The sequence below is a fragment of the Coregonus lavaretus genome, assembly GCF_964263955.1.
Source record: "Coregonus lavaretus genome assembly, chromosome: 7".
Taxonomy (NCBI): Eukaryota; Metazoa; Chordata; class Actinopteri; order Salmoniformes; family Salmonidae; genus Coregonus; species Coregonus lavaretus.
Window position 1 is genome coordinate 25,490,511 of NC_139994.1, and position 20,143 is coordinate 25,510,653.

General features: G+C 44.4%; 1 protein-coding gene across 1 annotated transcript; it reads left to right on the forward strand.

Annotated features, from left to right (window-relative positions):
• Positions 1 to 2,312: 2,312 nt before the first annotated feature.
• On the forward strand, positions 2,313 to 18,634 carry LOC311132464 (phosphatidylinositol 4-kinase beta-like; the record flags this gene model as incomplete). The annotated part of the gene is made up of 11 exons (XM_084165751.1): positions 2,313 to 2,765; positions 13,822 to 14,049; positions 14,312 to 14,545; positions 14,679 to 14,788; positions 14,909 to 15,013; positions 16,746 to 16,869; positions 16,983 to 17,096; positions 17,362 to 17,513; positions 17,803 to 17,935; positions 18,180 to 18,300; positions 18,453 to 18,634. 11 exons carry the CDS (start codon positions 2,313 to 2,315, stop codon positions 18,632 to 18,634), a joined length of 1,956 nt encoding a protein of 651 aa, XP_084021877.1.
• Between the last annotated feature and the right edge of the window lie 1,509 nt (positions 18,635 to 20,143).

A 20,143-nucleotide genomic window follows, 5' to 3' on the forward strand; every position in this document is an offset into this window, starting at 1 on the left:
AGTCTGCATGACGATTTTCGCGTAAAGAGAGGCAGCGCGGGAGAGCTGACTTGTCGCCTGGCAGGTATGTTCTGCTATTTTGAATAAAGCTAGCCATACAGCTAATATAAGTTTTAGGCTATTATTAATTTCGTATAGCTAACTAAATAAATGAAGCTATCTAAAAGCAATGCTGTTGTGGGCTTACACATGTAATAATTACAACCAGGAGCCTATAATGGAGGAAGTCAGCTTTTCAGTCAGTCCTATCATTTAAATTGAAAATAGGTTATTATAACACAAGGTAAACACACATTTACAATAATTGTTAGGTCTATGTTATTAGCCAAAAATGTACTGATAAAAGTACAGAAACATTCATAGCCAGAGGCAACCTAGGCTACACTGCAATTAACACTATACTTATTATACACGCTATGTTCTACAGTGTTGATTCTAAGAACAGGGTTAATTCCCATAAAGTATTAGTATCTCTGTCTCTATCACATACATGCATGGCCAAGGAAGATAGGTTGCATAAACAGATACAAATATAGAGCGATAAGGCGCAAGGGGAAGAGAATAAACAGTGAGAGGGAAAGAATTGGTGAGTACGCTCTGTCCTGTAAATGCCAGAGCACATCAGCGCCGGAGCTACATCTAGTTTGATGTAAGGAAGTAGCCTACTCGATTGCCTATCCAGGGGCCTTGTATGTGATCAGATCTGTTGAAGGTGGGGTTCGTGTGTGAATGTGAGTATGAAAGTGTGAGTATGTATAGCTGTAAGTATGAGAACGTATCAGTGTACCATACCCCGTTCAAAGGCACTTAAATATTTTGTCTTGCCCATTGACCCTCTGAATGGCATACATACACAATCCATGTCTCCAGGCTTTATCCTCTCCTCCCCTTCATCTACGCTGATTTGAAGTGGATTTAACAAGTGACATCAATAGGATAATAGCTTTCCCCTGGTCTGTCATGGAAAGAGCCATCAAAGATGGAGCAGAAAAAGATGGAAAATGAGAGACAGAAGTAGGAGAAGAACAAGAAGTTGGGACAAAAGAGGCATCACAAAGATATTAAGTTTAAGAAGGCCCAGAAGGATTTCATAAAGGAGAAATGGGTCAAGGTAGTCAGAAACAAGTATCTGGCTGCTTTTAAGAGTGAGAACGAGTGGGATAAACTTACACAGAAACGGATTAAAGCTGACTAGAAGAAACAGGAGGACCTCAAGACAAAGGAAGATATGAGAAAGGTGGAAACCAAAGAACACAAAGGCAGCCAGAAGAGAAGAGGCTGCAAGGGAAGAAAAACCTATGATTGGTTTTGGAAAAACTGCAATGGTCCTGCAACAAGTGGAAAATAAATATGTGTGTTTGTATGCGTGAGTAACTTCCATTTTAGTGTCCGGTTCCACTGTAACCCTTTAAGAACATTCAAAAATGTTTCCACAAGAATTAGAAAATGGAGCTTGGCAGGTAAAAACAACAGATATAAAACCAGCTGTGTACAGTATCATTACATATTGGTTGAATGAGTCAATTGTGAAATAATGAATGACATTCACCAGACAAATTAGTCATTGGACACCATGAGTTTGTTTAGATTTTCCTTTACTGACATGACAAATTAAATACAAAGCAAGAAGTGGCGACGATTAAGACTTCAAGGTGTGGTCTAGTACTGTAGTGTGTTGCTGAAATTCCCTCCCCCTGAAGCTACTTCAAAAGGGCCTGTATATCCGACCTTCGCAAAACTGCAGTAACCGCCTGAACTGACCTTTGTTCGTAAGTACTGTAAATCAAATGCCGACTTCTCATAGTTGGTTCAAGTCCCAGGTTTGCTTAAAAACCTTAGTGTAGTCAACATGATTTTCCTGTGTTTTATATATATTCCACACTGAGGTTGGAATAACAGTGAAATTCTGAAAGATTACAATGCCGTTTTTAGTGTAAGAGCCATTTTAAAAGACGCCTGAAATGTCATTCTATGGTGGTGAGACGAAATGTTGGCCTGCCTGGTGACATCACACCTCCAAACCGCTGTCAATAACAGCTAGTTTTCCCCTCCCCACTCACACCACTCCCAGACAGTCCTATCAAAATTCTTGCTTGAGAAATGTCTCTTTGCTAAGAAGCTATTAGTTTCTTTTTGACCATTTTAATTTCAAATAAATCACAGTAAGGTACTTAATTGTTACCCAGAAACTATTTTAAATTGAGATAAAACAGCTGCATTGGACCTTTAAATGGGACTCTTCTTCTCTTACTCCCATATAGTCATCTTTAACTTTAGCTCTAATTTTAACCAAACTTTTTTGCATCTCCTATATGGACGAGGATATGGGCGACGCCATCCGGCCCTACGTGGTGCACCGCTGCCGCCAGAGCATTGCCTTCTCCCTGCAGACGGCATGGCTGCTCGGCGCCTACTCCTCCGACATGCACATCTCTACCCAGCGCCACTCGCGCGGCACCAAGCTGCGCAAGCTAATCCTCTCAGACGAACTAAAGCCCCACTCAGCTTCTAAAGGTGTGGGTCCCGCCGGTGCTGCGGACGCCAGCCCTGGGCTGCGGGACGTTGCCCACATTCGACACCACCAGCGGCACACCGTGGAGCCGCCCCCGGCCCCCGACAGCCAAATCATCCCTGCCGATGCCTACCTCTCGCCTTCCAAGCGGACACATCAGCGATCCAAGTCGGACGCCACGCATTGCACAAGCCTGGGGAGTAGCCTCAGGAGAACAGCCAGCAACCCCAAGGTGGAAAGCGGCTACGATGAGGTGAGTACCTTTTTTAACATATTTTGTCATACAAAAAGAGGGAAGGGAGAGTGGGATCAGAGTTGTAGAGTATAGAATGTCTTTGTACGTTTTTAATCTTTAATAGTAGGCCTGTTGCATACATGTTCTCTTTTATAGTCCCTATGGATGATAAAGCACAGGAAACCCTGAGTAACCTGAATACCAAGTTTTTCTCCATCTGTGTGTCAGTAGTAAATGGTTGTCCTACAGAACACTGTGGGATTCAGCAAGGGAAGCTTGGATCAGCCATGCTGAAGTGTGCTGAGTCAGCAATACTTTTTATTATTCGCAGGTGCAGCGTTTGCTTGCGACTTGCAGGCTCATCTTCCATGTCTCACAATAATATTACTTGTGCAAAAACTGTTCTGTCAAAATTGAACATTCTTTGGGATCCCAGGAGTACGAGTTTTGGACATTGAAGAGTGTTATTCCAGCTCTTTCTATGGTCTAGCCAGACTACCCTCAGTCTAACTAATAAAGAAGGGGGTGGGGTTAGGTAGCATCTGTCCCACATCTCCAGAGTTCCCTCCCTATTGTTTTGGGCGTGCAGTGTCCTCCCTCTCCTTTTTGGCTGGACGTCTCAGCCAGATTGCTCTGCAGCTGGTGTCAGAGTGAGGTTGAGGGTGGGTCCCTCTCGAATGGAGAGCTTGGTGAAAAAATTGGTCACTTTCTATCATTGCAGACATTAGATTGTTTAGCAGATGCTATTGTGAGCATGTTTGTGTTGGGGCAGGATTTGTGTCAGTGTTGACGAGCGATATGGTTCTGGTGGAAGTTTTCTGCTTCCTCTTGTCTGGCCTTTCTCTCGGTCTCACTGATTGTCTGGCTTGCAACCTTCTGGGGATCAGTTATTTTATGAGAAATCAAATTGGGTAGTTTTAGATGGGACAAGGTCCTGAACTATAGCAGAAAGACGGTCCCTCTCCCCTCGTTCAACGATTTATTGGACTCTCCCAGGCATCTTGCTGTGTTATGCATTTTCTCCCTACTACCAATGTTTCCTCTCACCTCTAGTCTCTCTCTCACCTCTCTCTATTCTGTTTTTTGTGCCTGTTTTTGTCATCCTTTTTAAAAATCCTCTACCCATCCCTCTCTCAGCTAATCTCCTCTCCTTCTCTTTCGCTCTCCCTCACTCTGTTTTCCTCCCCTCCCTTCCCCACGTATGCCTGCATCAAACCTCCCTGCTGATGTTGTTGTGGCCAGTGATCCCTGTTTAATCTGTGTCTGTGCTGTGAAGAATCCTGTAGGGCAGGTGGAGCACATTAACAATCCACAGAATGCAACCAACAGCCCAAAGGAGTTCAAGGGCACTTCGCTTTATTGACTTTGCTCTTTAGGATGTATTAGCAAAGATGGGCAGAAACTGCTTCTCCAATAGAAATCCCCGATCACGCTTGTAAGTGATGTTTTGGCAACGTTAGCTAGCTAAGCTCATGTGCAGAAACACATCGTCGGGTTTAACGGTCGTTTAGGCCGTCAAATCAAAGGCACATAGATTCAAGCTAGGCTTAAGTAGCGGAAACTGTCATTACTACAACCTAATGAAAGTGACAGGTTTTTATTTTCAACAAAAACAACTTTATATCAAAGTTTTTGTCAAATAAAAACCTGTCACTTTCATGAGGTTGTAGTAATGACAGTTTCCGCTACTTAAGCCTAGCTTGAATCTGTGTTGCATTTAGATTTCGAGAAACTTAACAACTAAGAATACATTTTTCACTTCTCCCATTAACCCTTGTGCTTTGCTGGAAAAAAAATGACATCCATTATGTTACGGGTCAAATTGACCCGCACAGTTTAAACACACTCAAGACAGTCAAAGAATTAAGTAAAAACAGAAACAACTTTATTTTGTCTTATCAGACATTTCAGAAAGAAGAAATACAATACTTTTTATTTTTTTTAAACAATATTTAAGAACTATTTGTTAAACATATTTCCTTTCTCACAAACAAGATTTTTCAGTTTCCCCAAGTAGGTTTTTTCCCCCCCTATTGGTCCATATTATCCCTTCAGTCTTTCTCTCTACATGTTGAACACAATGTGTGTGTGTGCTTTCTGCAGATGTATTTATTGCATTCTACACAAGTGGTGCTTGTTTTACTGTCTTGTCGAGGGGGGCAGAGCTGGCATCTTTTCCGTTTCTTGCCACTGCCTGTATCCACTGGATCCATTTCTGGTTGATTGGAGGCATGTGTTGATGGTCCAGCTTGAATTTTCTGGACGGCAGATGCAGCTGCTGTCGACCGAGGAGGCCGGACTCTCCTCTGGATCTTGGGAGTGATGAGAGCTTTGCCGAGCTCCTCTAGGAAAAGCCGGCGTCGGTACAATTTGCCACCATTCCATTGCTGGTTGATTTCAGTCCACAGGACATAGGCATTGTAAGCAGACACATCCACAATGTTGTAGAAAATCACCAAAGGCCAGCGGGCAGTCATGCGCTGACAACTATATGTTGCTGTGACTTTATCCAAATTGTCAACTCCTCCTTTGGTGGAATTGTAGTCCAGTTTTATTTGTGGCTTGATGTCCTCTCTTGCACTCAGCGATGCATCTTTGTGCATTGTGCTCATTACAAGAACATTCTTGTTCTTCTTTGGGCAGTATGAAACAACAGTTGCATTTTCAGAGAAAGCAAATTTAGAGGAATGCACAGTTCTGCCCTGCATTTTCAGAAGCTCACTGGGAAGTTCAGGTTTGTTTTTTCTGATTGTTCCAACCATGGTCAGCTTTCTCTTCTGTAGTTCAACACCAAGGCGGTAGGATGTGAAGAAGTTGTCACACGTGATGTTATGACCTTGCAGCCCTTCACTCATGTCCAGCACCACCCGCATCCCCTGGTTTTTCTCAGGCACTCCGCCGGGTGGCTTCCCAGTGTAAACTTGCATATTCCATGCATAGCTTGATGTGGCATCACATGCTGCCCATATTTTGATGCCACATTTTGCAGGCTTGTTTGGCATATACTGTCTGAAGGGACAACGTCCTCTGAATGGAACAAGGCGTTCATCAACTGTAACATGAGGACTGGGATTGTACAGTAACGGTAGAATTTCCACCCATTTATCCCATACATCTCTGATTGCAGCTAGTTTGTCTCTTTCACGTCGACCCGGTCTGGTATCACGGTTATCAAAGCGAATCACCCGAGAAATTATGTGGAATTCTTGTAGAGACATTGTTGCCCGAAATATTGGCCTTCCATTCTCTTCATTCCACAGGCTGGCCGTTGCTTCTCCGTTTGACCGGTAGACTCCAGCTAATATGAGCAATCCAATGTATGCATGCAAGTCAATCCGATCCAGTGGCTTCCAGTTCTCTTGAAACACACGGCTCCCCTCCAAGTTGGTCATGTCCAGAACAATCTTCTCTATTGCTTGGGGTAAAAAGAGCTCAAAAGCTGATTGTATGTCATGGACTCGAGTGACAGCAAATCGTGTAGGTCCTGGAACCATTTTTATTACATTGGAAGCTGAGAGTCTACCTTGACCTCGTTGTGGTGACGGTGACCATTCAATATGACCATCTTTAGACTTCCATGTCTTCTCTTCTCTTGATGATGCTTGTTGCATGCTCTGTCTCTCATCTGATGTAGGGGATGGTACGGCAGACTCCTCCTCTGAATCCTCTTCAATGAAGACAAAATCTGGATCATCAACAGCATTGTCCTCTATCTCTGAAATATCCTCTGTCTCTGAAACCTCTTCTTCTTTTTCACTGTCACAGTCCAGAATTTGTGATAAGACTTCATTGATTGAAAATCTTTTGGAGCTCATTTTTGAGTGTCTGTGTCAGGGACCTGCTGCTCTCACACTGAGGAGAAGCTTGGGAAAGCCCTTTTTAACCCAAACACAATTCTAAAAGTGCAACCAGGACCAGTCAAAACAAAATAAATCAAAGACACTTTTTTGTTTTGCACCTGTGCAAATATATATACACATGAAAGCCTCCGGGTCAAAATGACCCACAACATCATGTTTGTATACAAAATGTACACAGACATTCCACAACACATCAGTGTGTCCACATTTTGCAGTTAGGTTCATGACCCTAAATGAGGAAAAGTCATGTAATTTCATGGCGAAAAAGAGTGGTTAACTAGTATTTTAGACAACGCAAAAGTGGAAACGGGTCAAATTGACCCACAACATAATAGGAGGGTTAACTTACCAAACCCTGGTCTGGTCTGCTGAGTCTGCTTCGCAAGCATTATGGGAAGTCTCGCGTGTTGCGCCTCTGGGTTTAGAAACTCTGTCGTATTAGTACACAGTGATCACTAGTTGGATGCCAAGCAGTCCATTTTGCTTTGATAATAAATACTGTACTGATAGTCCTTATTGATAAGGCTTCACACGCCATCTTGTTAGTCCTGGTTATTGGCCTAAGGACTGACCTGACTAATTTTGTTTTGATCTTTTTACTTGGCCTCTGGCTGGATTGCAACAGTGAGGAAAAACCAAGAGGCACCAATCACAGTGAAGAGGAAGAAGAATGCTGTGAAATATGTCCACAATTTTGAGCCGCGCTGTAATGTGAGTGGGACCACCCCCGCAGTGCAGATTGGGTGGGTGTTGCATTACAGCCCTTTTTTGTTTACAGTCTGGGCTCAGCTGTCAGTGCCCAGGTATGCCCTCTCCGCCACAATACTTCCCTCTTCCTGCCCACCTCGCGTCGTCTTGGCAACATAGCCGCCGGGCTGGGGCACTGTGGTGGATTCAGATAGCACCATTTCCCCCCCAGAGTGGGATTCAATGTAAACATACATGAGCAGTTTAACTACAGATGCAGCTGTCGCTTTACACAAATTATTTCTGTTTCTATATACACTACCGTTCAAAAGTTTGGGGTCACTTAGAAATGTCCTTGTTTTTGAAAGAAAAGCATTTTCTTTGTCCATTTTTAAAATAACATCAAATTGATCAGAAATACAGTGTAGACATTGTTAATGTTGTAGCTGGAAGCGGCAGATTTTTTATGGAATGTCTACATAGGCGTACAGAGGCCAATTATCAGCAACCATCTGTCCTGTGTTCCAATGGCACGTTGTGTTTGCTAATCCAAGTTTATCATTTTAAAAGGCTAATTGATCATTAGAAAACCATTTTGCAATTATGTTAGCACAGCTGAAAACTGTTGTGCTGATTTTAAAGGAGCAATAAAACTGGCCTTCTTGAGACTAGTTGAGTATCTGGTGCATCAGCAATTGTGGGTTCGATTACAGGCTCAAAATGGCCAGAAACAAACAACTTTCTTCTGAAACTCGTCAGTCTATTCTTGTTCTGAGAAATGAAGGCTATTCCATGCGAGAAATGCCAAGAAACTGAAGATCTTGTACAACGCTGTGTACTACTCCCTTCACAGAACAGCGCTCTAACCAGAATAGAAAGCGCGTATTACACTGTATTTCTGATCAATTTGATGTTATTTTAATGGACGAAAAATTGCTTTTCTTTTGAAAACAAGGACATTTCTAAGTGACCCCAAACTTTTGAACAGTAGTGTGTGTGTGTGTGTATATATATGTGTGTGTATATATATGTCAGAATTACATGGCCAGTATTGAATAGAGGAGAATCCTAGCAAATTCTGAGCGTTTGAGAGACTGTTTTACAACCGGAGTATGCAATATTGGTTTCATCAACACACCTGTATCAACTGCATGTCGGCCATTTGCGGTTATACGTGAGTGCCGGTGGAAAGTTTATCTGGATACAGGACATCTGACATGACAATGACATTAATACATGCTAATAGTTAACTAGCGAGAACCAGCCACTCACTATGTTTTGAAATGGCTATCTAGTTAGTCTATAGGCGATATCATTATTTTACCTGCTGCGCAATGTCTCTCACCCCCTCTCTCCTCTGGCAACTACCCACTTGAACACATGCAGGTGATGGACACACCATGACTTTTCCAAGATTTTCATTGCTGACCAAAAATTGGCTATAACTGGGTAAATAGCTCACTAACTACCAATCAATATCAACATGTTCACGTGGAGCTAGTCTCGCTTTGATCTCAAAAACACATATTGCGACTGCATGATTGAAAGACCACTCGTGCCTGTAGGCCTACAATAACAGAGGACACTTTGATCAAATTCTGATTGGGGTAGCATAATTGTTTGATTTTTAGCGTGATTTATTATTTTTTACTTATCCGTTCGGTCAAGCATCAATGTCGGGCCCAGCATTATTCACTTGAACATAAAGACGTTCGGTGGCAGGCAAATGCCTCAACATTGATTTGACTGCTGTAAAATCAGTTGTAGGTCTTTAGACTGACTTCCTCATCAGATAGGCTAGTACAGAGGAGCTATGCGTTGTCACCCGATTTTAGCTCCGCCCTTACAAAATGGTATTCTAACACGTCGCCCTGTGTTCAACAATCACCTGGACAACAAGTGCAAAGGACGTCTGCTCTACTGCTGACGTACATGCACACAGAGAAAATGCATTTCTGCCACACCTTGTTGTGTTCTGCAGGTAACCCAAGCCTCAGGCTCGGTCTCCCTGTCGACTCTATCCCCAAGGCAGTTGTCATCAGCAACGTGTACTTTGGTTACATGTCTATTGGGTGAGCAGTTACTGTCTATACAGGTACATTCCGGAAAGTATCCTACAGCTAATTGCTCATTTTAGGCTAGACTCCTGAAATGCATTACATATTTGAAAATCTAATCAGCATGAGAATTACATTTTCAGTTATTTGGATCCAGTTGCGGTCAAATACACTATATATACAAAAGTATGTGGACACCCCTTCAAATTAGTGGATTTGGCTATTTCAGCCACACGTGTTGCTGACAGGTGTATAAAATCGAGCACAGCCATGTGATCTCCATAGACAAACCATGGCAGTAGAATGACCTTACTGAAGAGCTCAGTGACTTTCAACGTGGCACCGTCATAGGATGCCACCTTTCCAACAAGTCAGTTTGTCAAATTCCTGCCCTGCTAGAGCTTCCCCGGTAAACTGTAAGTACTGTTATTGTGAAGTGGAAACGTCTAGGAGCAACAACGGCTCAGCCGCAAAGTGGTAGGCCACACAAGCTCACTGAACGAGACCGGCGAGTGCTGAAGCGCATGGCGCATAAAAATAGTCTGTCTTCGGGTTCCAAACTGCCTCTGGAAGCAACATGAAGTGGGTTCCCATGGCCGAGCAGCTGCACACAAGCCTAAGATCACCATCCGCAATGCCAAGTGTCGGCTGGAGTGGTGTAAAGCTCACCGCCATTGGACTCTGGACCAGTGGAAACGCGTTCTCTGGAGTGATGAATCATGCTTCACCATTTGGCAGTCCGACGGACTAATCTAGGTTTGGCGGATGCCAGGAGAACGCTACCTGCCCAAATGCATAGTGCCAACTGTAAAGTTTGGTGGAGGATGAATAATGGTCTGGGGCTGTTTTTCAATGTTCGGGCTAAGCCCTTTAGTTCCAGTGAAGGGAAATCTTAACGCTACAGCATACAATGACATTCTAGACGATTCTGTGCTTCCAACTTTGTGGCAACAGTTTGGGGAAGGCCCTTTCCTGTTTCAGCATGACAATGCCCCTGTGCACAAAGCGAGGTCTGTACAGAAATGGTTTGTTGAGATCGGTGTGGAAGAACTTGACTGGCCTGCACAGAGCCCTGTCCTCAACCCCATCGAACACCTTTGGGATGAATTGGAACGCTGACTGCGAGCCAGGCCTAATCGCCCAACATCAGTGCCCGACCTCACGAATGCTCTTGTGGTTGAGTAGAAGCAAGTACCCGCAGCAATGTTCCAACATCTTCCAACATGCCCACGATTTTGTAATGAGATATTTGACAAGCAGGTGTCTACATACTTTTGGTAATGTAGTGTATATTGTCACCCTTGCACTTTACAATGTAGTGCAATAGAGCAGAAGACTCGTTTGCTACAACACCTTGCTTGTTTCAGCAAGGAGCAAAGTTTCATCATGTTGTTGAGTCCATGAACAGTTGTTCCACAAAAAAAAAGATGGGTTATTTTATTCTTGTGCCGGCTTCATCCATAACCGAGTGACGCAGTGGTCTAAGGCACTGCATCTCAGTGCTTGAGGCGTCACTACAGACCCCCTGGTTCGATTCCAGGCTGTATCACAACTTGCTGTGATTGGGAGTCCCATAGGGCGGCGCAGAATTGGCCCAGCGTCATCTGGGTTTGGCTGGTGTAGGCTGTCCATTGTAAATAAGAATATGTTCTTAACTGACTTGCCTAGTTAAATAAAGGTAAAAAAAATGTGTATACGGTAAATGTGCCAGCCCTAACAGGACTCGACTCTATATGATAGAGCAGATATCCACTCTACCTTTTCAAATCTATGAATTACATTTTGGGAAGTGTTACCCAGCCACTTGGAACACCAATTATTTTGCCTCGTTAAGCATGGGTCCAGAATCAGTTGTTTTGAATAGGGAAATCCAATCCCAGTAACACTCGGGGACCCTTCCTCAACAGAACGTCCTGTCCACTCTGGAAGTAATGTCAGGAAGTCATGACGTTTGGTCATGATCCAGAAAATACACTTCTTCACAGGAAAGGCATTTTGACATTTGACTACAAAAGTAGAATGCTAAGGAAGCTGCTTGGTTTGCCTGTCAACACAAAAAGACCAAGGAAATGCTATGAAATACAGGTTCCTCGTCCTGGAAAATCTGTGGTTTTGAATAGGCCTAACTAGGGCTGTGGCGGTCATGAAATTTTGGCAGGCGGTAATTGTCATGCAAATGACTGCCGGTCTCACGGTAATTGACCGTTAATTATACATAAACATGTTTAGCGCGCTTTTGGAACATCTAGATTTTAAAAAGTCAAAGTACATTTTTAATATAGCCATCACAATAAAATCCATTATTGATTTAGTTGTGATAGGCTTATAAACCAGGGAATGTCTTAGAAATCAAAACATAAAGGGCTGCATGATGCAACTCTATATATTGATGATTTGGAGAGGGGGAGATCTAATCAATGGAAGATGGAATTAAAAGTGAAATGAGAGGCTACAACGACCAAAAGCCAACGGGTATGCTGCTATTTACGCTATAGTCTGAGTGGAGTTATGTGTAGGCTAACGGTAGGACGGTGAAAAGCGCAGTAATGTTATGGCTAGGCTCAATTAGCCGAGTTAGCTAGCTTCTCTCAGTTTGAGTCAAGACAGGTACTGAATAATCGGATTGGATGATAAATAACTACCAAGAAGTTAACAGTGGTTGCGGTCTCTCTCTCAGGCTCATGGTGCTTACTCATACATTCACACACACACCGAACGGCCTCCACTCCCTAACAGCCTCGCTCTCGCTCTCTCCCCTCCCATGGGTCCGGTTGAATAAAGTAGCAAAACAATTGGCTTTTCTGCTGCTTCCCTCACTCGGATCAGACCAGTTGTCCTTTCGGGAGAGGTTTTAAAAATGTATGCATATTGGGTCCGGGGCTTTCCCGTGTCCATTTCGGAACAGGAACTGTAACTCCCATAATTATTTGTCCTCATCATTCAGATTATTCAAATTAAATCATGATGTGATTAGAGGGACAATAGAGCACTGAGTTCCAGGCCATTAGCAAGTTTGGTAGGCTATCCATCAGCACCGTTCATTTGCGCAGTTTTGGATTGGGAGTACCTTTACCAACGGGAATTTAACTGCGGTCACGACTCGTGACTGGCGGTAATAAGGTCACCGCAACAGCCCTAGCCCTAATCTGTGTGTCAACGCCACCTCTAGGCTCTGTTTCAATGTCCACACCAACTAGCACATGTATGCATTGGGCATGATTTCTTTGTGGTATAAAAGTATGGACATTGGCATGTAGTGCAATGGTCTCAACCCCTTGGGTTGTTTTTCTCTCTGTAATCGGATAACTTGCTTCATGTTTTTGAAAAATGCTTCTGGGAGTTTTGGAATGGGGAGACTCAGCTAAATGTAAAGACACCTGGAGTAACCTTTACTGAAGGAGAGTCAGTCAAAGTCAGTCATAATTACACACGTTTACACATTTTACATGGTAGTCCTAAGCAACAAATACGCCACTGGCAGTAGTTCATGTGGCAAAAATTGTCCTACCTGGTATTAAAGGTAGAGTCAGTGGGATGACGTAGATGCAGAAAGTAAACAGCATAGTGGGTCAATTTCCACAACAACTAAGAGCGTTGAAGTGCGAGGCTCAACTTCTCCGCTGTTTTGGTCCCTTGGCTACCATGCTGTAACAGTGCGACTGTGTGAGCAAAGTATTTTATCTCGCTCATCTCAATATCTGCGGTGCTGCTCGTGGCAACATACATTTCACTGAGTCTACCTTTAACTAAGAACTAACAAATTAACCTTTTTTTCTTGTGTGTTAAGTATTTTAACAAAAATGTTAACTGTCCCATATGTTAGCCTACTTAATTGGAACTTGTTTCCATAACAAAACAAAATGTAAGTACTTTTTTTATATAGTAACCTTATGATTGAGATGTTATCTAATTTCAAAGTAGCCTTAATGGTGGACTGTAGAACAAAGGACTTCCTAGATTTGTACTTTGACCTACTATAATGGTATTGAATATTGCTCATACTTTAAATATGAAGATATTGGACAAAATAAGTTGACTAAACATCTCCAAGGCCCAAGAGCTTGTTTGGTATCTGGGTTTCGCTCAAGTCTCTCATTTTAACCATTGTGGTACTGATCTCTGGTGCTGGTATGAGGTACTGCAATGGGTTGACAGAATTTAATTTATTTGCTTCTTACTCCCTGTGCCCATGCATTCTTAGTCTTATACCTCCCCTTGGTTTTCTCTTCAGATTCCGCTCCTAAAACATCCTTCTTTCAATTCCCATCATACCCATCTTCCTCCCTCCTTTCTCAGCCTCTTTTTTTTTTTGTGTGTGCAGTCATTCCAGGAAGGACCCTAAAAAAAAGATGTGCCACTTGTTATTTGCTGTAGCTTGTTGTAAATGTCTTCAGAACACAAAAAGACATCTGTCTTGATCTAGATTCTAACCAGCTCTCCTCCTCCTAACCTCGCTCCTCCTCTCTGTAGCCGTTGCGCCTGACGCTGCAGAGGGAGTTCATCAAGTCTCTGATGGGCATCGGAAAGCGGCTGGCCACGCTGCCCACCAAGGAGCAGAAGACCTGGCAGCTCATCTCAGAGCTGTCACAGCTCAACCACAAGCTGCCAGCCCGCGTCTGGCTGCCCACTGCAGCCTTCGACCACCACGTGGTGCGCATTCCCCACACACAGGCCGTGGTGCTCAACTCCAAAGATAAGGTGAGGCAACTTGTTGTAATACACATGTATAAGGAGGTACACACACAACAGGCTCCAAAAACAAGGTGACCAGAATGCCTAGTAGTTTGACACGATTAATTAGTTAACTCATTTGTTCGTTTGTTATTTATTTCCTGAGGAGCCTGGAGTTTAGATGGAGTGGGCCCCAATGCTCTTTGTCAATGGGACTTCCTGCATAAATGTACCTTACAAAAATAGGTCTAGAACTCCAGTGACCTCTTCATTCTCCCCTTCCTCTCAGGCCCCGTACATCATCTACGTGGAGGTGCTGGAGTGCGAGAGGTTCGAGACGTCCGGCATTCCCCTGCGCATCCCGGAGACATGCATCCGCAGCGCCCGCTCTGTGGACAACCTCCTCCCGGAGTGCGTTGGCATCACAGCCGAGCAGCGCGCCGGCAGTTTCTCCACCGTGCCCAACTACGACAACGACGACGATGCCTGGGCCGTGGATGATATCGGCAAGTTGGAAGTGGAGGTAGGTACCCATGGCAACCACATGGTGGCACCGTCTGACTTTAAGTCACATTTTGATGACTAGGTTGTTGGGGAAGGAGGAGGTGAATCAGATTTGAATGTACTTTAACTCTGGGGTCCTTCTATGGTTCCAGCTCCCAGAAGGCCACACCAGTAGCAGTGACAACATCTCCCAGTTCTCTGTGGACAGCATCACCAGCACGGAGAGCAAGGAGCCTGTCTTCATCGCCGCTGGCGACATCAGGTACAGGGTCACTGCCTGACAGAATTGCCCTGCTAGCTTGTAGTTTGTCTTTAAGACTTTCTTGTTATAGAGTTTTGGTCTGGATAGCTGTTTTACAACCGCATGTTTCTTTTGTCTTAGGCGACGTCTATCAGAGAACCTGGCCCACACCCCCACAACGTTCCGGAAAGATCCGGAGGACCCGTCCGCTGTGGCGCTCAAGGAGCCCTGGCAGGAGAAAGTCAGGTGGGTGATTGGTATATAGAAATATACACTGCTCAAAAAAAATAAAGGGAAAACTAAAATAACACATCCTAGATCTGAATGAATGAAATAATCTTATTAAATACTTTTTTCTTTACATAGTTGAATGTGCTGACAACAAAATCACACAAAAATAATCAATGGAAATCAAATGTATCAACCCATGGAGGTCTGGATTTGGAGTCACACTCAAAATTAAAGTGGAAAACCACACTACAGGCTGATCCAACTTTGATGTAATGTCCTTAAAACAAGTCAAAATGAGGCTCAGTAGTGTGTGGCCTCAACGTGCCTGTATGACCTCCCTACAACACCTGGGCATGCTCCTGATGAGGTGGCGGATGGTCTCCTGAGGGATCTCCTCCCAGACCTGGACTAAAGCATCCGCCAAGTCCTGGACAGTCTGTGGTGCAACGTGGCGTTGGTGGATGGAGCGAGACATGATGTCCCAGATGTGCTCAATTGGATTCAGGTCTGGGGAACGGGCGGGCCAGTCCATAGCATCAATGCCTTCCTCTTGCAGGAACTGCTGACACACTCCAGCCACATGAGGTCTAGCATTGTCTTGCATTAGGAGGAACCCAGGGCCAACCGCACCAGCATATGGTCTCACAAGGGGTCTGATGATCTCATCTCGTTACCTAATGGCAGTCAGGCTACCTCTGGCGAGCACATGGAAAGATCAGGCTACCTCTGGCGAGCCCCCCAAAGAAATGCCACCCCACACCATAACTGACCCACCGCCAAACCGGTCATGCTGGAGGATGTTGCAGGCAGCAGAACGTTCTCCACGGCGTCTCCAGACTCTGTCACGTCTGTCACATGTGCTCAGTGTGAACCTGCTTTCATCTGTGAAGAGCACAGGGCGCCAGTGGCGAATTTGCCAATCTTGGTGTTCTCTGGCAAATGCCAAACGTCCTGCACGGTGTTGGGCTGTAAGCACAACCCCCACCTATGGACGTCGTGCCCTCATACCACCCTCATGGAGTCTGTTTCTGACCGTTTGAGCAGACACATGCACATTTGTGGCCTGCTGGAGGTCATTTTGCAGGGCTCTGGCAGTGCTCCTCCTTGCACAAAGGCGGAGGTAGCGGTCCTGCTGCTGGGTTGTTGCCCTCCTACGGCCTCCTCCACGTCTCCTGATGTACTGGCCTGTCTCCTGGTAGCGCCTCCATGCTCTGGACACTACGCTGACAGACACAGCAAACCTTCTTGCCACAGCTTGCATTGATGTGCCATCCTGGATGAGCTGCACTACCTGAGCCACTTGTGTGGGTTGTAGACTCCGTCTCATGCTACCACTACCAAAACATCAGCCAGGAAGCATAGGAACTGAGAAGTGGTCTGTGGTCACCACCTGCAGAACCACTCCTTTATTGGGGGTGTCAAGCTAATTGCCTATAATTTCCACCTGTTGTCTATTCCATTTGCACAACAGCATGTGAAATATATTGTCAATCAGTGTTGCTTCCTAAGTGGACAGTTTGATTTCACAGAAGTGTGATTGACTTGGAGTTACATTGTGTTGTTTAAGTGTTCCCTTTATTTTTTTGAGCAGTGTAATTACTAGAAGAGACAAAATGGATGGGCATACACAATCCCCCACCCGAGGATACATGTCTGTCCCACTTAGTGCATTGAAGACAACACATTGTGGCATTGTAAAGTCATTTGCTGTGTCTCACTATTTCTTTCCGCTCTCTCCATCCCTCAGGCGGATAAGGGAGGGCTCCCCTTACGGTCACCTGCCAAACTGGCGGCTGCTGTCGGTCATCGTGAAGTGTGGGGACGACCTGAGGCAAGAGCTACTGGCCTTCCAGGTGCTCAGCCAGCTACAGGTACTTGACTCTCCACAGTAGAGTCCCATTCCACAGAAATGCTCTGAATTATTTATTCTTATTAGCATTCATTCAATCACTAATTCGCTCCACTACTCCCCTTTCCTCTCCAGTCCATCTGGGAGCAGGAGCACGTCCCCCTGTGGATCAAGCCCTATAAGATCCTGGTGATGTCATCGGACAGCGGGATGATCGAGCCCGTGCTGAACGCTGTCTCTCTGCCCCAGGTGAGCAGAGAAAATGAGATGGACCCAATTGTGCACTTGAAATCTCATGACAAAGTTGCCTAACAATAACTTCAAGCCGAGTTGTTTAGCTATGTAATCCAGTACCTCTTGGGATGAAAGATTTTGATAATCTAAGTAATGGTTGATCACGCACTGGAATTTCGTGTCAGTTGCTAATTCTAATGGAATGCCGTGTCGGTAGCTTTTTCTAATGGAATACTGTGTCTGTTACTATTTCATACAAAATGCTGTTTCTGTGCTCCAGGTGAGGAAGCAGAGCCAGCTGTCTCTGCTGGACTACTTCCTGCAGGAGCACGGCAGCTACACCACCGAGGCCTTCCTCACCGCCCAGTGCAACTTTGTGGAGAGCTGCGCCGGCTACAGTCTCATCTGCTACCTGCTGCAGGTTAAAGACAGGTGGGCAGCCCTCCCTTTTCACCCCTCTTCAGTGTCACTCGTTACATTACTCACATGTTCCATTTCCCCTCTTAGCTTCCTTTGTCTTTGAGCCTGTTTGGCTACATTTACACAGGCTGCACAATTCTGATCTTTTGCCAATAATTGGGCAGAAGGTCAGAATTGGGCTGCCTGTGTAAACACAGTTTTTGTGGTCTGATATCAACTACCACATCCCACCCTCTCCTCTATTCCTATACCCTTTACTCAGTTCCCCTATCCCTCTTATCTCCTTTCTGTCTTTCTCCAGACACAATGGAAACATCCTCCTGGACTCGGAGGGCCACATAATCCACATTGACTTTGGCTTCATCCTGTCCAGCTCGCCCAGGAACCTGGGCTTTGAGACCTCCGCTTTTAAGCTCACCAGCGAATTTGTGGATGTGAGTCAAATGAATTATACTGCATGCGAATTTGCATTGTCATATAAGTGTAAACTGGAGAACACTGTGGAATTGATCATACAATCTAGCTAGAAACCTCACAAAATGTTCACTGCATAAATGCATACATTTGTTAGTGTTCAAAGATGCTATTAGCGAGTTTGCTGGTTAGCTGCAGTAGCCTGCATAACCTGTTGGTTTTTTATGTGTAAAGACTAACCTCTGTTGTCTGTGGTTCTCTCAGGTGATGGGAGGCCTGGATGGAGACATGTTCAACTACTACAAGATGCTGATGCTCCAGGGCCTGATAGCTGCTCGCAAACACATGGAGAAGGTGGTCCAAATAGTGGAGATCATGCAGCAAGGTACTGTTAGCTAAAACGGTATATTAGCATGACCAGTGTGTTGTGGTGTTTTTCCATAAACATTATCTATCTGCCCGGTTTCTCTGTGGTCTTGGGATTGCAACTCCTCTGACTCCCTCTCCCTGGGTCTCCCCTCTCTCCTCCCCCACCAGGCTCTCACCTACCCTGCTTCCATGGCTCCAGCACCATCCGCTACCTGAAGGAACGTTTCCACATGAGCCTGACGGAGGAGCAGCTACAGGTGCTGGTGGAGCAGATGGTGGATGGCTCCATGCGCTCCATCACCACCAAGCTTTACGACGGCTTCCAGTACTTCACCAACGGCATCATGTGAACAGTTCGACACCAAACTCTACTACATGGGACAACCACATGGGAGAGCAAGCAAACATACATATAAAGATGGTGGTGAACATGTGCATATGGACTCACGCATGTGTGCTTGCCATAGCAGCACATTTAGGAAAATGGACTTGTGTATAGACTAGTGCTACAGGACCTGTTTGCAAACTCGGTATGTTCTTTGTCTTAGACGGACCACTGTTTACCCCCTCCTTGTTTTGGCCTTGTGGAGGGGGAGTCCGCACCTCCTCTCCCTCTTGTCCTCCTATCCATAGGACATTTACCGCATTGACTGTTCTAAAACGAGGCATAACGCACAGTTCAAATCACACACGAAAAGGATAAGTATCAATATCGGAGAAGGTACTTCATTGAAAAGGGGGAGGGGCAATGTGGTAGTGGTCTATATTCAGAGGAGCCAAGAAGACTTTTCTCAGAATGGATGAAAAATGAATAACTGTAGATCAATTGTGCAAGAGCATCACAAAGCAGTACATATAGAATATATGTACTTATTTTTGTTCTTAGAGCAAAATTGACTTTGAGAAGTTGAGAAACCACTATGTAACGACAACGAAAGCACAAGACATATCAATTGCTGAGGTTTTCTAATGGACATTTTCTTTGTTCTCTGAAAGTTCTGTGGTTATCAAGAATGAGCCAACCCGAAGAGAGGGGAAAAAGGACTATAACAACCATTGGTGTATGAGTGTTATCTGTCTGGAAAACAACTCCTTAATCCAAGGTTTTTATGTGTTTTGAACGATGTTTAAACTTGAACTGGAAAATTGAACTAGGACCAACTAATCTCTTATTAGGGGTCCAAGCATGCAGCAAAGCTGCTGGTTGTATGTGTTTTTGTTCCCATCCTTAATAGCAGGTGCAGTTTCATTTCAATCTGGGTTTTGGACAACTGGGGCTCATTCAGTAGAGCACATCTGTAACGCACTTAGTGTTATAGATAGAAATGCAATGAATAGAAAAGAGACTGTTCTCTATCGTCACAGTTCAATTCTCTAGGGACTCTTGTCCTTACTGAATAAGCACCATGCAACAGTCTGTCTAGTATGTGAAACCATCAGGAAAGGGCAGGACATTTTACCATTTGAATATGCCGACTGTGTCATACCAACATGCATCATGTAGATATTTTCTAGTTTCACTCTGTAAACCACCATACTTGAAGGAACATTAATGTAGTAATGAGCCTCATGCACTTGATGACAGTTATGTTGAACCAAAATGGCTACCTGTGGTTAAATTTACAAAACCATTACAATGGATTTATGCAAAAACTCAACATTGCTGTTCCACTAATGTTAGTCTTTAATCTCTAACGAAATGTGTATATTAACACATTATTATTGTATGTTATGTTAACTTAGGTTGCATATTTAAAGAATGCTCAAACGTTCCTCTGGTTGGCTCTCGGATGCATTCCTGTGAATAACTCGGGCCAATCCAGAGAGAGGGTTGTCCTTGAGCAGATTATGTAAATAAT